The sequence below is a fragment of the Lodderomyces beijingensis genome (assembly GCF_963989305.1).
Source record: "Lodderomyces beijingensis strain CBS 14171 genome assembly, chromosome: 8".
In the NCBI taxonomy this organism is placed as follows: Eukaryota; Fungi; Ascomycota; class Pichiomycetes; order Serinales; family Debaryomycetaceae; genus Lodderomyces; species Lodderomyces beijingensis.
The window spans coordinates 727,099-749,943 of record NC_089977.1 but is presented as its reverse complement, the minus strand read 5'-3'; the positions used below and the strand labels follow the sequence as shown (position 1 = coordinate 749,943).

The following is a 22,845-nucleotide window of genomic DNA, read 5'->3' as shown; positions in this document are numbered from 1 at the left end:
TTCCTCCTTTCTTTCCTTCACTTCTTCATTTCTTTTACTTATCCCTACATCATCGCTCGTTCCAGTCTCAACTTTGATTTTCACCATTACAGAACAACCGTAGAACACACGTCTCCACATTGACCACCACTTTCTCCGACTAACCCACCACAGAATGAACAAGTACTCTTCACCTGTGCGGCCCCCACTCACAACAACACCGTCTCCACCAACATCATACACCACCACCCAACCCCCAACAACCACAACCACAACAACAACCATTACCACCTCCACCTCCACCACAAAGCGTCGAACAAACGACGCTTCCAGCGAAGACCACCGCCGCAAAACGGCATTGTTGGACGAAACACTCATAAACTCCGACCCCGAATGGCCGCAATTCCACAGCCCCGAAGGCGGAATCATAAAAATCACCCCCTGGGGAGTCATCCGCCAGAGTATAGATCCACACACGGGCGAAATTCTCCTGACGAAATTCGAAGATTCGACATTGAGCGAGCTCCAATTCACCAACGCCAAGACTGAAGCCTTGTACTCGATGCCGCCACTGACTCCCGAGTCGATCGAGTTGCATCACCAGCCGAGCATAAGCTCGCTCCAACTGGAGCATATCGTTAAGGAGGTACGGTTTCTGGATCACCATCAAGAACACCAGTACGGCGTAGAGCAGGAGAATTATTTTGGGATGAATGATTACAGTTTGGAAGATGACGACACGATGCAGTGTTAGCGGGGCTCTACAAACGTGATAGAAACGTGATAGAAGCGTGATAGAAGCGTGTGGAAGTTGCAGAGAGCAGAGAGCAGATAACAGGTAAATCCAGCCGGGAGCCATGCGGGAGGCACTTGGCACGAGGAATGTTTGGAATCGTACCGTAAACTATGTATACCACTTTGTAATGTTCACAGGATACTTGAATAGAAATCCATCTCGGTGGTGCTCTGGCACCGCTGAAAATTTTTTCTTTTTGTTAATGGATGGACGCGTCGCAACACACGCTTTTACAACAGATACAATCTATCAATCACCTCATCACCACCACCATCAAATCTACTCGAGTAGTTCTAAGTTGAAAGAAGTTGATTGAGTTCACCACCTAGATGTTTCATCAGAGGGCAAAGCTGTCAAAAATTTACGGTTGCAAAACAGACCCAGAAAACCTGGCGCGGTTGAGCTCCATTTTCAGGTGCAATGTAATATGCATTCTTGCCTTCATACTCGAAATGAGAGCAGATTCGGTGGCTACGTGACTGTCTGAATGCAATTCTAGGAATCGAAAAGAGCTTATAATGTACTTTGTAGTTTTGGAAAGTCTATCGTTTCATGCCGGATTCAAAAGTTTCACCACCCAGACTTTGACGCAAATTCTCCTCTTGAAGCGAATGTGTGGCCAGAGCCTTAGTTTTCAATGTCTCGGGATCAATCACATATCATCAGCAAAAATCAAAATTTGCACTATATTGACGCCGCAAGGCGCTGGGTACTTCATCCATGCCCGCGGAAATAGTATACGTATGTATATCTGTACAAATGTGCCCTATCCCATGAACTTCAACGAAAAGTGAATGGGGTTGCTTGGAGTGATGGAGCTGACAAGTAACTACGTTTTTTTTTTAAATTCATCAAGCATGAATTTCCTCATTTGAAAGCACAACCACGTGCCACTCGTAATACCTTGAGAAGAAAAGCAAACGCCCTTTAGGAAATTCAAGGAGGGAAGATTGATAATCGTTTCAGTGAAGGCAGATGTTTAAAGCATCGGAAGCTCGAACGCTCCAGCGAAACAAGCTACTGGAGAAATTGTATGTTTGAAGCGTGTGGCCAGAACAGGTTACTATTAGACCCTCATTCGTTTGATTCACAGTCTCCTCAAAACTCTAGCCATTTTTGAATAACAAAATTTCAAAATACTTTCTCAAAGTCAGCTGTGACAACTGAAATAGCGTACCCACAGATAGGAGTCTACACCATAAACCAGTAAAGCCTCATCAACTACGAAAAGACCCCCTAGAGTAGATTCACATACTTGGTAATCTGCAAAATAAAAAAAATTGAGGTGTTAGGTATTCCTCTAGCATGTCGCGTGACGAAGAAAAAGAAAGTTTGGCGTATTCCTCTCTCACCTTGCCGTGTGACGCAAAGTTGACTGTTTTAGACAACTGTCAATGTTTCAGCATGTCGAGATACCTTGCCTTTTTTTTTAAATGAGAATTGTGGAGATGAACCGGTGAAGGATGATTAGAGAGTGGACTGAGATAGAAAGTCCATTGTTACAACTAATGTAAAATTAAAAGTCTTTTGATTCGATTCTGTGACATCGCTCACCCCCTATAGAGAGAACCACTTTTTTTTTTCAACAAAAAGAGTGACATAGGTGTATTCTGAAAACAGATACAGCACCTCGCGAATTTGGCTAGAATGACTCCGTGGAAATGGATTTCCACTCTAGACCTAATCGTACTCGGGTTAAGCACAGCAGGGTGAAATAAAGACACCGATTTCATTGAGTTAGAGGTCACAATGAAACGGCATCCAAGGTCAAAATGACAACTTGGAGTGCTGCAACGGTGTGAGGAAAAAAAAAAAAGCAAAGAGTTCACAATTGGCCTTTCACTCGAAACCACCAGACTTGTTTCCAGTTAACAGCCTCATTTTCAGTGAAATAGCAAATTGCCAACATGATGATGTACATCGTTTTTTTTTTAAGAGAAAGGCTACCGAATTTAGAAAAAGGACGCAATGGGTGCAAAATTGAACTCTCTTGGACTCTCCTGGGCTCATTTAGATTGCAGTTCCTCCATGACGTTGAACACCAAACCAAAGGCAGCCGCATTTCAACAACATGTTGGCCCAAGAACATCCTCATCGGTAGATGCAGACAACATGCCCTTGAACCTATCAAGTGTGGCAGCATCCCTCTCACCTATCAACTGTGGCAGCGTCCCTCCCACCTATCAACCAAAACCAGAACAACGTTTTCACCACCGGCAAACACGCGCTACACCAAGATTTTGTCTCTTTGTTGACGCGCGATGCCTCGTGGCATGGAATATGCTGAACTCAACTCAGCCTAGTCAGATCCGGTTCCCCATAACTAGCTTTTATTCCATACCCATTCTGTAGACATGAGTCAGAGATACATCCCAATTACCCCCTGAAAAAACCCCAAGTTGCTGTTCTTGGTCTATCCTGTATGCGTAAGGAATGCAACCACCCATGGCGACTCCGTGTTTCCGTCAAAGCGCAATTGGGGGTTTCCCTTCTGGTGATCCCCCAAACGCCAAAAAAATTCCGCTCAAGTTTCTTTTTTTTTTCTTCGCTCTGTTGGATTGCGATTAATTGGCAGAGAGAGCCATTCGATGCTGGTGGGGGAAGAAAGGAAGAAGACGTTGGATTTATAAGAAGAGCATCAATTTTACTGCAAAAACTCACCGCCACCCCTCCTGGATCATCTCGAGTTTCTTCTCTTTTTTTAAACATAATTGCAGAGATTAAAGAAATGGCAGGCCGCCACGAATATGAGAGTAACCGGAATCACCCAGACTCAACAACATCGAGAAGAAAATCCAGCGTCAAAGCGCATCAATTCACGCATTCAGACCACCAAAGAAGAGCATCGGTGGTTTATGGCTCAGTGGGTAAAGGAGGGCTCTTTGTGCCATCCGACTTTATCAAGCCAGAAGACGAGGCTGCCATAGTCGACTTGACCCCTGGTGAAAACGACCTTCTTTTGGGCGAACACTTGTCTCGCACGGGCCCTAAATCAAGACGGAAATCTTATTTGTTGTCGTTGGCCGATGATGACGCCGTGAGCCAAGAACGCGACCTCTTGCAAGCTAACCACATCGCCATCGAGGACCCCGCCAGCGACTCCGAGGTGCGCGATGCCTTTGAAGAAGCCGTGATTAAGCACCAGATTGAAACCACGACTCCCTTGATCGAGCTCCGCACCTTGATCAAAAACGCGATCCCTTCAGTGATCACCTTTTTGCTCCAATGCTCGCTTTCTACAGTCTCGGTGTTTGCCGTGGGCCACATTGGCGCGGCGGAGTTGGCGGCGGTGTCGATGGGGGCCATGACCGCCAACATCACCGGCTACGCTACTATTCAAGGTATCGCCACCGCGTTGGACACCTTGTGCCCGCAAGCTTTCGGGGCCAAGAGGTACACCCTCGTGGGCGACTATATGCAGAAATGTCTTGCGCTCATCTTCACCGTGATGGCGCCCGTGCTTATATGCTGGTTATTTTTCGGGTACGACTTGATTTGCTTGATCGTCCCCGATAAGACCACGGCCCATTTATCCGCGGTCTATCTCCAATACGTGGCATTTGGCATACCTGGATACATTGCTTTTGAATGCGGTAAGCGTTTCTTACAAGCGCAGGGGATATATCAGATTGGAGCATACGTGCTCTTGATCGCCGCGCCCACGAATTTAGTGATGAACTTTGCCTTGGTGAAACAAATGGGCTACATCGGCGCCCCGATATCAGTAGCGATAAACTACTGGCTCATGGCGCTTCTCTTGTTCATCGCCACCGTCTTTTTTGTAAAGCCCCACCATACGCCCACTGGGATACACCCTATGGAATGCTGGGGTGGCCTCAACATCAAACGCGCCTTCAGTGGCTGGTCTCGCTTGTGCTCGCTCGCCATCCCCGGGTTGATCATGCTCGAAGCTGAGTTCTTAGCGTTTGAAATCTTGACTTTGCTCGCGTCGTACATCGACACCACGTCGCTCGCGGCACAATCCATCGGCACAACCATGGCCTCCTTGACCTACCAAGTGCCGTTCGCCATCGGTATCGCGTCATCGACGCGTATCGCCAACTTCCTAGGCGCAGGCCTCGCGGAATCAGCCAAGATCACCACGCAAGTCTCACTATCATTCGGACTCGTGATCTCGGCGCTCAACTTTTTGGCCTTGTTTGTGTTTCGCCGCCAGATCGCGTATGCTTTCACCGACGACGAAGAAGTGATCGCCACCGTGTTGGGGATCATGTGGCTCATTGCGCTCATGCAGGTTTCGGACGCCATCAACGCCAACTCGGCGGGCTGTTTGAGAGGTCAGGGCCAGACGAAGATTGGCGGTATCGTCAACTTGGTTAGCTACTATGTGGTGGGCCTACCCTTGAGTATATACTTGACCTTTTTCAGCCCGTGGAAGGGCAAATTGGCCGGGTTGTGGGTGGGAAGCACGGTAGCGTTGACCATCATTGGCGTGGTTCAAAGCTGGTACAGTTTGACTGCTGATTTCAACAAGTTGTGTGAATATGCCAGAAGCCGCACCGGTGACCATGTCGTTTGATGGTACCACTTGGGTTGTGATTTTCTAACTTATTCATTTACAGTCGTTTAGCATAGATTATAGATTAATTCGTCCAGTTCCCGCACATACACGCACAAGGCATCGCCCAATTTCGCAGCCAAAGAATCTGACCCATCTCTGGCGAAAGGCTCTTTTGTAAGTTGCAATTTCTCGCAAAGCAATTTAAAGAACTAAAAGGGAGTCTAGAGTTTTTTGGGTTTCAAGGAGGTTAGGGATAGTTTTAACTTTGAATGTTGAAGCCAAAAGTGGTAAAGGGGCTAGCCGAACCAAACGAGAAAAGGGGGCGGATACGAAAGGTTCGAGAAAGGGGGTCAAAAAAGGGGGGGGTTGGAAAGAGGGGAAGGAAGCAAAACAACCCATATCCCCTTCATGTCCATCGGCAACCTCATTTCAAAAAAGAATATGCCTCGGGCATGGTTGACAGAGAGGTGGTCGCAAGATTCTCCATCAACATTCATCACCAAACTTGTAGAAATCGCAGCCCAAGGGTGTCAAGGACAAGAGCGGTCTTGTTTAATTTAGCAAAAAAACCAAAAAAAAGGAGAAGTGAAAACGCCTACTTCAGCAGCAGGATCTTGTAGGCTTTGAACTTCTTCTACTCTTTCGCTCTTCTTCGTTACCCCCCCTCCCCCCCTTGATGTGGACTCATAACCGAAATATACATATTCCCTTTGTTCAAGGCTGAGTCGGAGTCTGAGTCAGGGTCGGGGCGAGACTAGCGGTGGGTCGGTGGCATCTCACCAGAACAACAGTGCAGCGGGTTTCCTCCTCACCGTGAAAGTCCGCTTCCGATGCCGCCCCCCCTTCAAACGTCGTCTCTTGCTTCGTTCTTTTCCCCCAACGCAATTTGCGCTGCTAACCGTCTCCCTGGCGGTTAGCAGTGAGGAGCGCAAAAAATAAAAGTGTTGAAAAAAAAAACCCGCTTCTTTTTTCTTTCATCCCTTTAGAAATGGGGGAAGTTGCATTGAAAAATATATTTGCTTATTCCTTCTTCGCCATCTTTCCCTTCCCTTCTTTTCTTGTTTTGTTTTGTCATTTCTAGGATTCAAGATGTCGGGGTTGAACAGGGATGACGGCTCGTTTTCCAGCTTAGACGAGCAGACTCTTACTACTACTACCACCACCAGTAATGAAGGAGCGGAGCATGAGGCGCTCTTGGACAAAAAGCTGCGAAATACGCCTTCGCTGCAAGTGCTCAACCAGGAGGCAAGCACGTTGAGCTCAGGTTCAGTTCCGGCAGGAGACTACCATGCTGTAGATGGTTGTGACCAAGAGGAAGAGCTATATAAGCTTCGAGTGCCAGAAACCACTACTTCCATGATTGAGCTCCGGGCACTCGTCAGAAATGCCATACCCTCGGTGGTGACTTTCCTACTAGAGTGCTCGCCCTTTACGGTCTCGGTGTTTGCCGTGGGCCACATTGGAGCCAACGAGCTAGCTGCTGTCTCGTTGGGCTCCATGACCGCCAACATCACCGGCTACGCCACGATCCAGGGCATCTCCACCGCGTTGGACACGTTGTGCCCGCAGGCGTTTGGGGCCAAGAACTATACCCTTGTGGGCGACTATATGCAAAAGTGCATTGCGTTGAGTATCACATTCATGTTCCCCATTCTCATTTGCTGGATCTTTTTCGGGTACGACTTGATCCGCTTGGTCGTCAAGGAGCCGGAAACGGCGAGACTTGCCGCGACATATCTCCGCTACGTGGCGTTTGGCATCCCCGGTTTCATTGGCTTTGAATGCGGCAAGAGATTTCTACAGGCACAGGAGATTTACCAAGTTGGCGCATATGTCTTGCTCATAGCCGCGCCCATCAATGTGGTGATGACCTTGTCCTTTGTCAAATGGATGGGCTACGCGGGAGCCCCCATTGCCGTGTCGATAAACTACTGGTTTATGGCGTTGCTCTTGTTCTTGGCCACCACGTTCATGGTTAAAGCCGACAAGACCCCGCACAAGATGAACCCCTTGCAATGCTGGGGCGGACTCGATGTCCACAAGGCATTTAGCCGGTGGGGTCAACTTGCCTCGCTCGCGATCCCGGGTCTCATAATGATTGAAGCTGAGTTTATTGCGTTTGAAATCATGACCCTCTTGGCCTCGCTCATTAGCACCAAGGCGTTAGCGGCGCAATCGATTGGCACCACCATTGCCTACTTGACCTACCAAGTGCCCTTTGCCATTGGAATCGCCGCTTCAACTCGTATTGCCAATTTCTTGGGCGCAGGCTTGGCTGAGTCCGCCAAGATCACCACCAGAGTCTCGCTAATCTTTGGCTTTGCCATGTCGCTCGTCAACTGCGCCGTGATTTTGGGTTTCCAGAGACAAATTGCTTATGCGTTTACCAATGACGAAGAGGTGGTGTCGATAGTTCTCGCGATCATTTGGTTTATCGCCGTTATGCAAGTTTCAGATGGGATGAATGCAAACACAGCCGGCTGTTTGAGAGGCCAAGGACAGACTAAAGTTGGAGGCATTGTTAATGTGATAAGCTACTACGTGGTTGGCGTGCCCATCAGCATATATTTGAGTTTCTTCAGCCCCTGGAAGGGCCTCTTGGCAGGACTATGGATCGGTAGTACCGTGGCACTCACTCTTATTGGTGGAGTGCAATGCTGGTACGCCTTGGGCTCGAACTTTGAGACACTATGCGAAAATGCAAGAAAAAGGACCATTGATACGATAGTATAGATTATGAATAGACTCAGAAGGAAAAGAAAAAAATTATACGGAATTTTAACTGGGAAAGGATAATGTTTGATTCATGACAAAAGAGGGCCACCTTGTGTATTGGCAATTTGACTCCTGACTCTTGAAAATTGTAAATTTTCTCTACGTTGTCTTTCTTTCTTTCATTTTTTTATTTCAATTTGCTAGAGCTTTGGCTAGCATGGTGTAAGCGATAGTGGGCAACCCGACAACGTTATAGTAATCCCCTTCGATCTCGTCAAACAAGAGGCATCCTTTTTCCTGGTACTTGAACCCGCCAGCAACGCTCAACCCTTCTCCACTAACGACATAAGCTTGCACGACATCCTCATTATCCAGCTTGAAATGGAGCTTCGTGACGCAATGATCATGAAGCTCGAGGCGCGGAATATTGACACCACGCCGAATGACGTAGACCGACACGGCAGATATGACTTCCAAATCAGGGTGTCTCGAGTATTCAGCCAACATGGCCACTTGTTCTTGCCTCAGCTCGGGTTTTTCATGAATCTTGCCGTTACAGCTCACGATAGTGTCACAAGTCAACAAGACAACATTTTCGTTGCAATAGCGCTGTTCCTGCTCAATTGTAGCTAGCAAATCCTCAGCTTTGCATTGACAGGTTCTCTTGACGTATTCTAGGGGAGTCAAGCCACGCTGGTCGAGGTCTTCTTCAAAGTTCGATTTCATCACTTGGAAGTTTTCAAAGCCAAAGTTCCGCTCCATGATCTCTCTTCGCCGCGGCGAGTTGGAGCCTAGAATGATGCCATACTCGTCTAGTCCCTTGAGTCGCTCGTTGAATGCCATTGCTAGGGAGGGAGGCCAAAGGCGAGGTTAGGGAATAGATGAACCATCATTCCCTAACTCTTGCTCCACACTAACGCACCCACTTGACTTGGGGGCTGAAAAAAAATCAAGAATCTGGAGGTTCGTAAATCTGAAATTAATCAGGGCCACTCGGAACCATCACAAGACCTATACATCATTCAGGCAGTATTTGGTCAACAACCACTTTTCAAGCAGCCAGGGGATCTCACACGTACTCATAGTCACACTTATACACCAATATAGCCCTTGATAGTTCGATGAAACTTTTGTATAAGGAGCAGCCGCGAACATTGGTGGTGTCCTCCAAAACATTCAGTCTCACATTCCGAACCAATGAAAAGCAAACCCAGCTCGCCAAACCAACGGTGAACTTAGACCTCGTGCCCAACGAGTCCATCGCGAGAGACGACAGGTTCAAACCTTTGCTCAAGAGAGACGTATCGGGGTGTCTTGGGTTGATCTACGTCGAGAACCAGATTTTCCTCGCGGTGATCACGAGAGCCACGAAAAATGTTGCTTCGCCCATCTTTGGCGAAAGTGTCGACAAGATCGACTTGGTTGATTTCGTGTCGTTGAACAACAATGAGTGGGATTTCATCGAGTTGGATGGCCAAGGTTATCCCTTGGTTGGTCCCGAAGAAATGCAAGAAGACCGACTCGACCGTGTACAGCAACACCCGTGCTTTGAATTTAAAAAGTTGCTATCGAATGGCTCATTCTACTACTCTAATGATTTTGACCTAACGTCAGCTTTGCAGAGTCGAGGCGCCGAGGAGAAAGTCAACACTTTGAGCCACTACCAGCCGCAGTACATGTGGAACTCGTTCCTTATTGATGACATGATCCGGTTCAGATCAAATTTGGATAAACACAACCAGTTGATTCTCGATGACAACAAGTTTCTAACCACAGTGATTCGCGGGTTTGCCAAGACCGTGTACACTAGAGATGGAGAAGACTCGTTCACCATCATCTCCAAGCAGTCATGGAAACGAGCAGGCACAAGGTACAACACTCGTGGAATCGACGATAATGGCAACGTGGCCAATTTCGTTGAGTCCGAGTTTATTTACAATAACCCTTCGCACTCGTCGATATACACATATACTCAAATCAGAGGCTCGGTGCCTACGTTCTGGGAGCAGGACTCGAGCTTGATGAACCCGAAAATCACCCTTACTAGATCTCTCGAGGCCACCCAGCCGGTTTTCAACAAGCATTTTGCTGAAATCGGCGAGCATTATGGAGTTTGCCACATTATCGACCTCTTGTCCAAGACCAAGTCGTCCGAGGTTCAAGTTTCCAAAAGGTACCGGCAGTTATACGAGCACTGCGACAGAAGAGAAGAGATTGAATACACCGATTTCGATTTCCATCTGGAGACCAAAGTCGGTGGTTTTTCAGCAGCAACAAAGATTCTTCGTTCGATTCAAGAATCCTTGTATCAATTTGGATTCTTTACATTTGACATGAATCTGGGCCAAGTTGTCACGCGTCAGGATGGTGTATTTCGAATCAATTGTTTGGATTGCTTGGACAGAACAAATTTAATCGAACAAGTCATCTCGCGAACTGTCCTCGATATTATTTTAAAGGGACAATACGCGGGCAGTGCTCGAGACGCGGCCCACATTGAGTACTTGAAACAGTTGCATAATAGCTTATGGGCCGATAATGGCGATGCCATCTCCCAGATTTACACGGGAACCAATGCGTTGAAGTCTTCCTTTTCGAGGTCGGGCAAAATGAATCTCGCAGGGGCATTATCGGATGTTTCAAAATCGGTCTCGAGAATGTATCAAAACACGTTTGTCGACGGCAAGAAACAGTCAACCATTGACTTGCTATTGGGTGTCGCGGGACCATCGCGCAAGGTTAAGATATATGATCCAGCAAGCGAGTATGTCACTGCAGAATTGAAAAAGCAACGCCACGTTTTCTCCACGAGCGACAAAATCAAGATTTTCACAGGAAGCTACAATGTCAATGCCTTGGAGCCAAACACAAACAGGCTTGATCTCACCTCGTGGTTGTTCCCACCTGAAAATGACTCGATGTCCGATATAGTCGCGATTGGGCTCTTGGAAATGATTGAATTGAATGCCGGCTCAATATTGAGCGGCGACGCATCCAAACCAGCAAAATGGGCAGCGCTTTTAAATGAACAACTAAATTCGCAACGTGAACAATACGTGCTCTTGAGAACGGAGTCGATGACCTCGATGTCGTTATTCCTTTTCGTCAAGAGATCTAAAGTGCACCATGTCACCTCGGTTTCTGGATCTTATAAGAAAACGGGGTTGGGCGGCATAGCAGCCAACAAGGGTGCATGCGCAGTTCGATTTGACTATGGAGCAACCTCATTTGCCTTTGTCACTTCGCATTTGGCTGCGGGTGCCTCTGCCGTTATGGAGAGGTTCAACGACTACTCGACGATATTGCTGGGCTTGGTGTTTACTCGGAACTACTCAATCAAAGACCACGACCACGTGATTTGGTTTGGCGATTTAAATTATAGACTTCAATTGCCAAATTACCAGTGCCGCGACTTCATCCAGAGTGGCGCGTTTGATGAGTTGATGCAGTATGATCAGTTGACCGAAGAGAGACACAAGAGAGGTGCATTTCAAGAGTTTACCGAGGGTGTCATCAAGTTTTACCCAACTTATAAATTCGACAAGGGAACTTCCGATTACGATACCTCGGAAAAGCAACGGGTCCCTTCATGGACTGATAGAATCTTGTATCTCAGTGACAAATCCTTGAAGAACGATTTGCAGCAGTTGAATTACAACTCGGTGATGGACATGTTTATGAGTGACCACAAGCCGGTTTACGCCACGTTTGAAGCCAAAGTCGAATTCATTGATAGAGAGAAAAAGAGCGAGATTGCCAGGGGCTTTTACGAGGCATATAGGAAAGAGCACCGTAACGTCTCCGATTTGGTATCCTTGCGCTCGATCTCGCCTACCCCATCCACGTCAACGTCGTCCAAATCCGAGTCCAGTTTTGCTGTTGATGCATTGAATGATCTCAATTTGTTGGATGATTTTGATTCAAATGCACCGGATTTGCCATCGAGACCAAACCCAAACAGCACCGCTCCTAATCGTGTGCCTCCTCCCCCAGCTAGCAGAAAGACCACGTCGACCGAGTTGAAACTCAAGCAACCTCGCACTTTGCCACCACCACCGAAATCTTACATTACCCCAAACAACAACAACCACAACAATAAATACACCGACAATGATGAAAACGGAGACTCGACCAAGACTCCACCTCGAAGATTGCCACCGCCATTCAACTCAACTTCAACGCCCGAGTTTTCATCACCAAAGCCGCCACCTCCTAGAAAAGTCATGACGGCTTCACCTGCCCCCATGAGAGTACCCATTGGGTTTTTAGCATCGCCATTGATCCCCACGAGTAGATCAAACCTGAACACGCCCACCGCCAACCAATCGACCGTCTCATCACCAGCACAAACTGCAGCACCAGCACCAGCACCAGCAGCATCTGCCACAGTGCCTCCACCAATTCGAAAGGCCGGCTCATACGACTCCTCACGACCAATGATTCCTTCCAAGCCAGCATCACTCTCGTCATCAAAAGTACCCAAGGAAAATGACGAAGATTTAACTCCAGTTTCATCAAAGGAACCGCCAGCGCCGCCGGCTCCTAGAAATAACAATATGAGAAACATGTCAGATTGGAAACCATTAGTTCCAAAATAGATAGTATAGAGAGAATATAAAAACAAAAAAAAAAAACAAACTTCCCTTCCGTCATATCACATCACATCACATCACACTACACCTAGCATTTACTCTATTCTTTTATAAATAAATACATACACATCTACTCATTCATTTCGTTTTCATGTAATCTTGTAGCTGTCCTTGCCGAAATCACGGACACCGCCCAACGTGCCCAAGATATCACCCAAGTAGTTCTCCAGCTGAATCCCCTTTTCATATAGCGTGGTCCATCTTCCCACTACATCCAGCACAAATGGCCACCCAGCAACGTACAAATTCCGCAACGCGTGCTCGTACCCGCCCTTGGGAAACTCATTGAACCACTCCACGGCACTAACGTTCAAGCCCCGCGGCATTCGGACGAAGTTGGAAATGGACCGCATAACAACAACACGACCGAAATCCACCGTGCCCACTTGAGCACCCCGGATCATCGCCTCGAGACTCCCATTCTCCTCCTGCGCCGCAGCACAGTACTTTGCGGTGCCGTTCGTGATCAACGCCGCATACTTCCCAAATGCATCATTCAACACCGCGCCCGTGAAATAGTTATCGCTAGTCAAGACATCACACGCTGCCACCCGAGGCATACCACTCGCGACTTCACCCACGTACAATTCTCTCAACTTGCAATTTTCATCATCGCCCACTTTCAATACTGTATGTGAAGCGAGCGTCATGGCACGATCGCGCAAGTTGCGGTTCAACTCAAACACCTCCGTGCCGTAAACGGAGTCGGGGTACTCGTGCGGCTGGCGCGTGCCGTAGCTGAAATAGCCCGTGTCCCACTCGGATACCTCGCGAGAATCGATCTGGTAGGATAAGCCCACTTGTACTGCGTACTGCGCAAACGCGACACTACCAGTGGTGATCCGGGCGGGGTCACCGCCCGCGATGCCCGCGAAGAGCCAATACGTTTTGCGGAAGTCAAATTGGGGGTTGGAGATGAGGAACGCTATCGTTGTCGCTGCGTTGATCTCGCCTTCGCCCGTGGTGACTTGGCACACGGAGTGGTCGCCGGTGCAGATGAAGTTGGGGTAGAGTGGATGGAGTCCGGGAAGTTGGAAAGTGTGGGGGAAGTCGATTTCTTTGGTCCATGATTCTTGTTCTGGTTGAAACATCGAAACGATGACGCATTTGGGGGCGATTTTCGAGGTGAGTATCTGTTGCTGTGGCAAAGATGCCACTCGTTGCGCCGCGTATACTAGCACAAGCAATATTAGGTTGGTTATCATTGGGCTGAAGAAAGCTGGAGGGAGAGTTTTGCCATGGGCTGCTTGTTGGATGGGTGGTTGTTCAAATTTGTTGATAAGAGGGCGAGTGGTCCTTATCTGTTCTGCAACACAAAACGAAAAAGGCAGCGGTAGCGTCACGAGACGAAATGGGTTCCTTTTTGCAGCCATAAAATAGCGGTAGATGCACCCACCCGTGGTTCTCTTTCCACCGCTCCGGCCTTATAGCGGGAGTTTCTAGCTTGGGCTTTCAAATCCCCCAAAGTGCTGAAGAATGAAAGTGGGCCTTCCAGATTCGAATTCGAAATTCGATGTTTTTTTTTTCTTGTTTTATTCTGTTTCCTTTTTTTTAGTTGATTTGCTTAATCTTTGAGGAATAGGAGGGTTGCAGGCGTTTTTTTTATTCGACGAGTTTGTCCACCTAGTACACCATGGACTCCACAGATGGAGATAGGACAAATTTTTGTAGATAGTCGAGTTTGTTCATTGCCAGATTTTTTGAAGGAAATCACTAATAAACATGAACCACGAACCCGGAAGTGCCTTCAAGTCATAGTTCCAAGTCACACACCCTTTATAAAAAAAGACCGAAGAACTTCCAACACATTCGAGACACTGAATCCATGAATTCCTTTATCAGTCCAATCTAGAAGCTGGTACCTCCGACGGAACGCTTCGTGAGATACGGCACTAATTAAAAATGAAAGAAGTATACAAAAGAACAATTATTATGGTCAAAAAGTAAAAAAGACCCATCCAATTTTAAGGCACCAATGTTTTTGTCTTTCCCGATTAGGCCCAATTGTTCACCAAACCCGCCTAACCTCTGCATATCTCCTAATCGCTCGAGGGAACAATAGGACATAGTGGAATCTCATCTCCTATTCTTTGGATATCGATTACTCTCTTGCACCCTCCCACTCTCCCAGCCTTTCACCCTATTTTTTGTGAAAGCAAACACTTGCTGTACGATATGAGTCGGAGTAAAAAAGTGGATGCCAAGAACACTATCCTATCAACGGAATGGGTTTTGAAGGATTTTTGCTCTGGCGACCTTCCAACCGCTTCAGCGGTTCCAATGACATTTTAAACCATTCGCCGTGTCCAATCTCATTCCATCCCCAGGCTATCAGTTGCCAATTGGACTCTTTTCTGGCTCATTCACAGCAGGCATCTGGGAATCTTTCGTATCTGACTCGTAACGTAACGTAGCCGAGATTCTCGATTGATTTTCGTCAGCAGCAGTTCGCCGTATGAGGGATACCTACCTTTTCACTATATGATGGCCATCCCCATCAGTGTCGCCTTGCTGCTGCCAATTAATTATCTCTGTCAACTCCATCAATGTATTATTGTGCTGCAGTGACGTTATTTTCATTTGGGGATTTGGGGGGGGGGGGTACCCTTTTCGCCAACATATATGCCCCATTGACTCTATTGCCAAACTCGTCTATAAATACAACAAGCCTCCCCAGGCAGACTGATTTTACCGCTTAGAATGTGAAAAACTCCTCACCAGCTAGATTTTTCACGCCCCCAGGATGAGGTTCTCCACATTCTGCTCCATGGCAGCAGCATTAACCACAGTTGCTTCAAACCCAATCCTCACAAAGAGGAAAATTGAACAAAAACCACAGACAGCTGAAATCCCACCTTCATCAAACGACAACATCCAGACTTCATATGGCAAACCGTTCGCTGTATACCAGCCCAGGGCATTCGTGATTTCCATGTTTGTGCTCGAAAGAGACCCCTGGCTAAAAGCCATGGACTTTGTCCACAACATTACCATCCCCGGGTTATCACCGGAATACCCCGTGATCCACTGCACTACAGACTATACCGTGTGCCAAGTCACCACCGGCGAAGGCGAGATCAACGCGGCGAGCTCAATCTCGGCTTTGGCGTTGAACCCCTTGTTTGATTTGACCAAGACTTATTTCTTGGTTGCGGGTATTGCCGGCGGTGAGCCAGCGTACACCACGTTGGGAGGAGTCACATTTGCCAAATACGCCGTGCAAGTAGGGTTGGAGTATCAATTGGCGTATGAAGATTACCACGCGGTGAAACCCGAGTGGACTGCAGGTTACGTACCATATGGAGCAGAGAATCCAAACTCGTACCCTGGTAACGTGTACGGCACCGAAGTGTTTGAAATCAATGCCAATTTGAGGGATAAAGCAGTAGCGTTGGCCAGCAATGCAACTTTAAGCCAAGGCAATGAGAAAAACCAGCAGTTTAGAGAATTGTATACTGAACCCGCGGCTCGTGGCCCCGCCAGCGTCGTGAGCTGCGATGTGTTGACGAGTGATAATTACTTCACCGGTAATGTCTTGGGAGATTATTTTGCCAACTTGACAAAGTTGATGACGAATGGGTCTGCCACGTATTGCTCGACGGCTCAAGAAGACAATGCTACTTTGGAAGTGCTCACGAGGTTAGACAAGCACGGGTTGGTTGATTTCGATAGGATCATGGTGATGCGGACGATTTCAGATTTCTCGAGGCCTCCGCCTTCGATGAATGCCGTGGAGTACTTCTTTAACAGATCGGATGGTGGCATTCAGGCTAGTTTGGACAATTTGGTCCTTGCTGGAACGCCAATTATTCATGACATTCTCACAAATTGGGACGATGTTTATGCCAAAGGTGAAGTTTACGCTTCATCGAATTACGTGGGTGACATTTTTGCAACCTTGGGAGGAAAGCCCGACTTTGGCAAGGAGTCATTTGATGTTGCATAGCTTGATTGTGCTGGTGGTGATTTTGTTATTTTTGGCGCAGTTTTGCCCTAATTCTAGTTTCATACCCCTTTTATTGTAGAGAAGACAAGATTAATAGAGCTAAAAAGCCAAGCCTAGAGAAATGCTTATTCGCAATTGTCATCTGTAGCAGCCTTGAAGCATAAACCGCCAAGGGGAAGCTCAGATTGGATGGTGTTTATTCTTCAAGGCCCAGTCTTGCTTGATCATGTACCTCTACTGCAACACCGGCCTCTGGGTGCTGCTACCAGCTGCACTTTTTGCAGGCATACGCAACTTATGAAATGGCTGCAAAATATTTTGTTAGTCCCAGAACAACAATATATAAGGACAACTTTTGAATTTCAACTTTCAAGTCCAGTTTGTATATCTTCTTTCTTTCCTTCCTTCCTTTCTCCTTTTCATCAACAAACAAGTTTTATACTTTATCAGCGTTTCAACAAACTTCCAAAAAAACAAACACGAAATGCAAGTTACTCACGAAACGCAATTTTTGAATGCACCTTCTGCATCCACCCCAAAGAATTTTAAACGCTTTTTCAAAGCAAACCCAAACGATTTGTCAAAGTTGAAGGGTTTACCAACTTCAACTGTTACTGTTGATGTTAATGCCGATTTTGATTTGAACTGCAAGGAAACTACGATTAAGAAAACTACTGCACCTGGTGAAGCTAAAAAACCTCAATCAAACCAGGGCACCAAGGACGATGGTTCAACCAAGTCCGAGTCCGAGTCCGAGTCAGTCAAAGTCAAATCATTCAATGTCCACCAATTGTTAAAGTCGGTTATCAAGAAGAAGCATACCACAGTCGAGTCATTTGGTGTGCGCCGCTTCTTAAAGTCAGTGTTTAAGAAGCATACCAAGATTGAGTTCCGTTCCGAATCAGTTAATGCCGCGCAATTGTTGAGACCATGTATCAAAAAGCATACCAAGTTTGAGCCTGTGACCGAGTCCGTGTCCGTGTCCGAGTGTCAGTCTGTCAAGGTCCAATCATTCACTGCCGAACAATTGTCAATCAAGTCAGCTGCTCCAAAATTCCAACTAGATGCAGTTGCCTTGAACGCCGCCCGCGATGTTTCCCACCTGAGCTGCTTTGATAGTTCATCCCTTTTTGGAACTACAAACAAAGCATATCAAAGAAATGCTACACGTTCAAATTCAAACTCAAGCTCCAGTTCAAGCTCCCAGTCTTCAAACACCAAGCCCAAGTTTCTTGAATTATTCGCTGATGGCCACAGTGAAGAATCCATGAGGCTTCTTGATGCTTTTGAGAACCGAGTCCGCTTAGTTCAATTCTCACCACATGTGATTGAACATGAGTTCGTCGAAGTCACCTACAATGATGATCAACAAGGGCAACAACCTGTGCAAGCAAAACAATCTCCACAACAAAAACAACCAGTGCAACAACCAGTGCAAGAACAACAGAAAGTGTTGGTTCCTCAGCCATGCCGTTGCCACGTTCAAAAAGTCAAGGCAAAGTTCATGAGGTTGCAAACCAAGATGACGGGCTGGTTTCAAATTAAGCTGAAGTCCAACCATGGACTACTCTTTGACACCGAAGGATTATCTGCAGAAAGCATCGAGACTTTAAGAAACCCCGGACGTTCCTGGTTGAACTACGAAGAGGCACTAGTTAACAAGTGTGTCGAGGTGGACAAGAGTAAAGCTGTGCCCCGTGAGAAGCAGCGTGCTGCCTCATCAACAAAATATGGAAGAGTCTTCATGGGATTCGGATATATGGATGAGTCATGGGGTTTCAACACCATCACCAAGTCCAACACCAACAAAAACAGGCACCCTTGATTCTAGAGTGATTTCACTATTTTTGCTATTTATTATCCTATTTTTTATTTATGCATATTAATTGATATTTGAACCCCCCTTTTGTCTAACTTGGTTGGTTTTTTTGCTTGTAGGAATTCTCCCGTCTTCACCTGAGCGGTTTGAAAAGCCTCAACTCTGGAACCATTCGCTTTGCCCGTGGAGAGCGATTTTGGTTACACCACGAGCAAATGGCAAAAAAAGGCGCAGGAGAAAGAGGACCTAGCTTTCTTCATGCCCCTGCTGAGCCATTAACAGACAATAAGGCGAAGGATTCTCTTGACTAAGCCTACGAACTGGCCTCGTAAACCCTTCTACTTTTCTTTTCTTTTTCCCTTTGATACAGGAAGAATCAACCACAGCAAAGATCCAAAGTGTAGCTGCTATAAACTTTGCCCGTCAGTCAGTCTCGAGGAGACTGGATACTCTAAAATAGCAGGGCTCTAAGGCTACTCGTGGAATTTCTTTGTTCATCGACCCTTTCTCGACAAGAGCAGCTCCAAATAATCTATATCTGATAACCCTCGCCTCACAAGAGTCTTGCTTCACGGGGCTATGGTAAATCTACACAGTTTCCACGAACACTCCTCGAGCAGAGAGAGGGAGGGACTGGGGCTCCTGACTCTTCGAATGCAGAATGCAAGATGGGTTGGGATGCTCCCGGGTCTAATCTAAAAAAAGCAAACAACAAGAAACTGGTTGTTATGACTTTGATTGATGTTCGTATCTGACTCCCGCATGTCTGTGATGGCGAAGCAAATCCTTACCTAACTCCGAGTGCAACTCACCCACTACAATCGTCTACCCATTCGACCCATCTCACTTTCACACGCTTCGAGTGGCCCTTAGGTGTCCTCTCCTCTAGTGCCCGTGGTTGGTGTTGATTATCCTTTTTCTTTTATAAATAACGGGGCGATAAAAAAAAAAGAGTGCCCTGGCCATCACATTCAAGGGGCGAAAGAGTGGGGAGAAGAGATTGAGCTTAATCTTGATACACCTATCCACCCAGCTTTCCTTCCTTTCTTCATTCGAAACTTGGTCTGGAATACCCCCGTTGTCAGTGATTTGATCTTTTCAATAATAATTGCCACCCTCCATCCCAGGATACTCTCGAACCATTGATGATTCGGCGATATGTATTACGAAGTAAATTTTCAGTCTTTTCCCAGTCGGTTACACCCTAAGAATGACGAGTATTACTCGTATCCCTTGACGGATTACTACATTTCGTCGTCGCATAACACGTATTTATTAGGGAGACAGGTTGGTGGCGAGTCTTCAGTTGAAGGGTACATCAGGGCTTTGCGTCGAGGCTGCCGATGTGTGGAGATAGACGTGTGGGATGCCTCTAATGACAGTGGCGAGCCCGTGGTCAACCATGGACGAACTTTTAGCAAGTCGATCAAGTTTTCAGATGTCATCAGCGCGATCAAGAGGTATGCATTTGTCACTTCCCCATACCCGGTGATTCTCAGTTTGGAAATCAACTGCTCGAGCTCGTTTCAAAAGAAACTCGTTGCGATTTTAAAGGAAATGTTGGGTGATGATTTAGTCAGTGAAGTTATTGACGAGGCGCCCGTCTTGCCCTCGCCTCAAGAGTTGAAATACAAGTATTTGGTCAAGGTGAAAAAGACGAGTAAATACAAGGAACTTTACGAGACTGAAGACGGCAGCTATACCACTTCGTCATCTACAACTCCAACCTCGTTTAGCGAGGATAGTGCCAGGTCGAATGGCAGTCTAAGCATAACCAGTCTTCGTCGAGGCACTGCTCCAAAAGTCATTGAGATATTGAGCCAGCTAGGCGTGTACGTGCAAGGGATCAAGTTTAGAAACTTCTCCTTGCCCGAGTCCAAAGTCTACAACCACTGTTTCTCATTGAGCGAAAAGACGATTAACAAGATGTTGAAAGATGAGATCAAGCGCACCTCCTTGGACAAACATAATAGAAAGTACTTTGTGCGAGTTTATCCTTCGAAATTCAGACTCAAGTCTTCCAATTTCAACCCGATCAATTATTGGAAAATCGGCGTGCAAATGGTGGCTACTAATTGGCAAACTTACGATTTGGGCCAACAGCTAAACGAAGCCATGTTTGATGGAGTTGGAATTTACAAAAGCGGGTACGTTTTGAAGCCGTCGAGTTTGAGAAAACCCGTGATCAAGACTTCTAAACTTTACAAGATGCCGCCGCTACATGTGGAAATGATGCAATTGTCAATCACCATAGTGAGTGCCCATAATTTACCCACCCACGAAGGAGAAACTATAAATCCGTTTGTTACTTTGGAAGTCATAGGCGCCGACTCTGTGCATTGGGAAAATCCCAAAATGGAATCTGGCAGAACGAGATCCTTATCCTTGTCCTCGTGTAGAACCGGTGACGCTACATGGGAGGAGACGTTCGTGGCAGAAATGATTGGTTCAAGGGACTTTACATTTGTCAAGTTTGTCGTCAACTCCACCAGCTTGGAAAAGGCAGATGTCCAGCAATTAGGTCTCGTCGTAGTCAAGCTAGATTATATGGAGCCCGGGTATCGAACCTTGCACCTTCATGACCATAATGGTGAGCAAATGCCGGATACCTCGCTCCTGGTGAAGATTAATTCATGAAGACCAAATATATATATGTAATGTGTGTGTAATGAAAAATTAACGATGTTTTACGATGAGATGCTCCTTGTCAGAAAAAGAAAAAAAAATTAAATCTCCCAAGTAGTAGGAAACCAACTCCATAAACCCATCAACTCTATCATACTTTGTAAACTCCACCTCCCGCCTCACACAAGACATCCACAAGCAATGGGAAAGATAGCAATCAGCGATACTAAGCTCAAGCAGCAGCGCCACAATCCGCTCTTGAAGGACATCACATCGCAAGGAGGAAATTTGCGAACGACACCAAGATCATCACTCGTTAAAAATGCCAAATCCTCCAAATCGAAAAAGAATAGAAATGAAGAAGAAGAAAGAGAAGGTGATGAGTATCTAGACGCAGCAAGTTCGAGAAGAATCTTGCAACTAGCCAAGGATCAGCAAGAGGAATTGCGAGAGGAGGAAGATCAAGAGTCGCTGAGACCAAGCTTTGCTCAAGCATTCAAGCAACAAGATGAAAGCGAAAGTTCGGACAACGAAGATGAATATTCTGATTTTGAACAAGAAGAAGGGGAAGGAGACGAAGGAGAAGAAGAGGAAGAGCTTGTTTTTGATGAAGAAGAAATCGAAGTTGACGAAAAAGACGCTGAGCTATTCAATAAATACTTTCACAACAACACTGCAGAGGAACCAGGAATCAACTTAGCTGACAAGATCCTCGCCAAGATCCAACAAAAGGAAACACAGCAACAGCAACAGCAACAGCAACTAGAATCGCAAGGTGGTGGACACGCACAACGTGAGGATGCCGTGCTTCTCCCACCAAAAGTAATCATGGCTTACGAGAAAATAGGCCAGATCCTCGCGACATACACCCACGGCAAGCTCCCCAAACTCTTCAAAATCTTGCCCAGTTTGAACAACTGGCAAGATGTGTTGTACGTGACAAACCCTACCAAGTGGTCGCCTCACGCCACCTACGAAGCTACAAAATTGTTCGTCTCGAATCTTTCCGCTAACGAAGCCACCAAATTCATCAGCTCGGTGCTACTTGAGAAATTCAGATCAAACATTGAAGATTCAGATGACCATCTGTTGAATTACCACATTTATCGAGCTCTCAAGAAGTCGCTTTATAAACCAGCGGCGTTTTTCAAGGGGTTCCTCTTGCCGTTGGCGGATTCATACTGCACAGTGCGCGAAGCCACCATCGCGGCCTCGGTGCTCACAAAGAGCTCGGTGCCCGTGCTCCACTCGTCAGTGGCATTATCCCAGTTGCTCCAACGCGAGTTTTCACCAGCGACAACGGTGTTTATCCGTGTCTTGGTAGAGAAAAAGTACGCGTTGCCATATCAGACATTGGACGATTTAGTTTTTTATTTCATGAGATTCAGGAATGCAGCGCAACCGGAAATGATGGAGTTGGACGAGAAGGAAGTACCACAGTTGCCCGTGGTGTGGCACAAGGCCTTCTTGAGCTTTGCGCAACGGTACAAGAATGATATCACCGATGATCAGCGTGATTTTTTGTTGGAGACTGTGAGACAGCGGTTTCACCATGCTCTTGGACCGGAAATCAGACGCGAGTTGCTTGCTGGTAAACCTAGACTAACGGGTCCTAGCTCTGGAACCAGTACTGATCGCGCATCTCAAGGTAACGGATTGATGATGGATGCTTTTTAGATTATTTTAAAAAGGAAAAAACGGACTTGACTGTACCATTCCTCTTGCCTCTTGATATCCTCTTGCCTTTTTATAACCTCTAGCCATTCTGGTGGGTGGAGTGTGTCACGTGCA

The 22,845-nt window shown here is 46.7% G+C and overlaps 10 protein-coding genes across 10 annotated transcripts; 8 read left to right on the top strand and 2 right to left on the bottom strand. All coding sequences in view use genetic code 12, as the record gives it.

Moving 5' to 3' along the window:
* Positions 1 to 154: 154 nt before the first annotated feature.
* On the top strand, positions 155 to 733 carry LODBEIA_P60530 (uncharacterized protein; the record flags this gene model as incomplete). Its single annotated transcript, XM_066976454.1, has 1 exon — positions 155 to 733. One exon carries the CDS (start codon positions 155 to 157, stop codon positions 731 to 733), a length of 579 nt encoding a protein of 192 aa, XP_066832991.1.
* Positions 734 to 3,503: 2,770 nt separating this feature from the next.
* LODBEIA_P60520 (uncharacterized protein) lies at positions 3,504 to 5,315 on the top strand (the record flags this gene model as incomplete). Its single annotated transcript, XM_066976453.1, has 1 exon — positions 3,504 to 5,315. One exon carries the CDS (start codon positions 3,504 to 3,506, stop codon positions 5,313 to 5,315), a length of 1,812 nt encoding a protein of 603 aa, XP_066832990.1.
* A 1,071-nt stretch (positions 5,316 to 6,386) lies between these two features.
* Positions 6,387 to 8,030, top strand: LODBEIA_P60510 (uncharacterized protein; the record flags this gene model as incomplete). The annotated part of the gene is made up of 1 exon (XM_066976452.1): positions 6,387 to 8,030. One exon carries the CDS (start codon positions 6,387 to 6,389, stop codon positions 8,028 to 8,030), a length of 1,644 nt encoding a protein of 547 aa, XP_066832989.1.
* A 174-nt stretch (positions 8,031 to 8,204) lies between these two features.
* On the bottom strand, positions 8,205 to 8,855 carry LODBEIA_P60500 (uncharacterized protein; the record flags this gene model as incomplete). Its single annotated transcript, XM_066976451.1, has 1 exon — positions 8,205 to 8,855. One exon carries the CDS (start codon positions 8,853 to 8,855, stop codon positions 8,205 to 8,207), a length of 651 nt encoding a protein of 216 aa, XP_066832988.1.
* A 278-nt stretch (positions 8,856 to 9,133) lies between these two features.
* Positions 9,134 to 12,610, top strand: LODBEIA_P60490 (uncharacterized protein; the record flags this gene model as incomplete). Its single annotated transcript, XM_066976449.1, has 1 exon — positions 9,134 to 12,610. One exon carries the CDS (start codon positions 9,134 to 9,136, stop codon positions 12,608 to 12,610), a length of 3,477 nt encoding a protein of 1,158 aa, XP_066832987.1.
* A 143-nt stretch (positions 12,611 to 12,753) lies between these two features.
* On the bottom strand, positions 12,754 to 13,869 carry LODBEIA_P60480 (uncharacterized protein; the record flags this gene model as incomplete). The annotated part of the gene is made up of 1 exon (XM_066976448.1): positions 12,754 to 13,869. The coding sequence occupies one exon, from the start codon at positions 13,867 to 13,869 to the stop codon at positions 12,754 to 12,756; it is 1,116 nt and encodes a 371-aa protein (XP_066832986.1).
* Positions 13,870 to 15,407: 1,538 nt separating this feature from the next.
* On the top strand, positions 15,408 to 16,610 carry LODBEIA_P60470 (uncharacterized protein; the record flags this gene model as incomplete). Its single annotated transcript, XM_066976447.1, has 1 exon — positions 15,408 to 16,610. One exon carries the CDS (start codon positions 15,408 to 15,410, stop codon positions 16,608 to 16,610), a length of 1,203 nt encoding a protein of 400 aa, XP_066832985.1.
* A 484-nt stretch (positions 16,611 to 17,094) lies between these two features.
* LODBEIA_P60460 (uncharacterized protein) lies at positions 17,095 to 18,435 on the top strand (the record flags this gene model as incomplete). The annotated part of the gene is made up of 1 exon (XM_066976446.1): positions 17,095 to 18,435. The coding sequence occupies one exon, from the start codon at positions 17,095 to 17,097 to the stop codon at positions 18,433 to 18,435; it is 1,341 nt and encodes a 446-aa protein (XP_066832984.1).
* Positions 18,436 to 19,587: 1,152 nt separating this feature from the next.
* On the top strand, positions 19,588 to 21,066 carry LODBEIA_P60450 (uncharacterized protein; the record flags this gene model as incomplete). The annotated part of the gene is made up of 1 exon (XM_066976445.1): positions 19,588 to 21,066. The coding sequence occupies one exon, from the start codon at positions 19,588 to 19,590 to the stop codon at positions 21,064 to 21,066; it is 1,479 nt and encodes a 492-aa protein (XP_066832983.1).
* A 189-nt stretch (positions 21,067 to 21,255) lies between these two features.
* On the top strand, positions 21,256 to 22,731 carry LODBEIA_P60440 (uncharacterized protein; the record flags this gene model as incomplete). Its single annotated transcript, XM_066976444.1, has 1 exon — positions 21,256 to 22,731. The coding sequence occupies one exon, from the start codon at positions 21,256 to 21,258 to the stop codon at positions 22,729 to 22,731; it is 1,476 nt and encodes a 491-aa protein (XP_066832982.1).
* Positions 22,732 to 22,845: the final 114 nt, after the last annotated feature.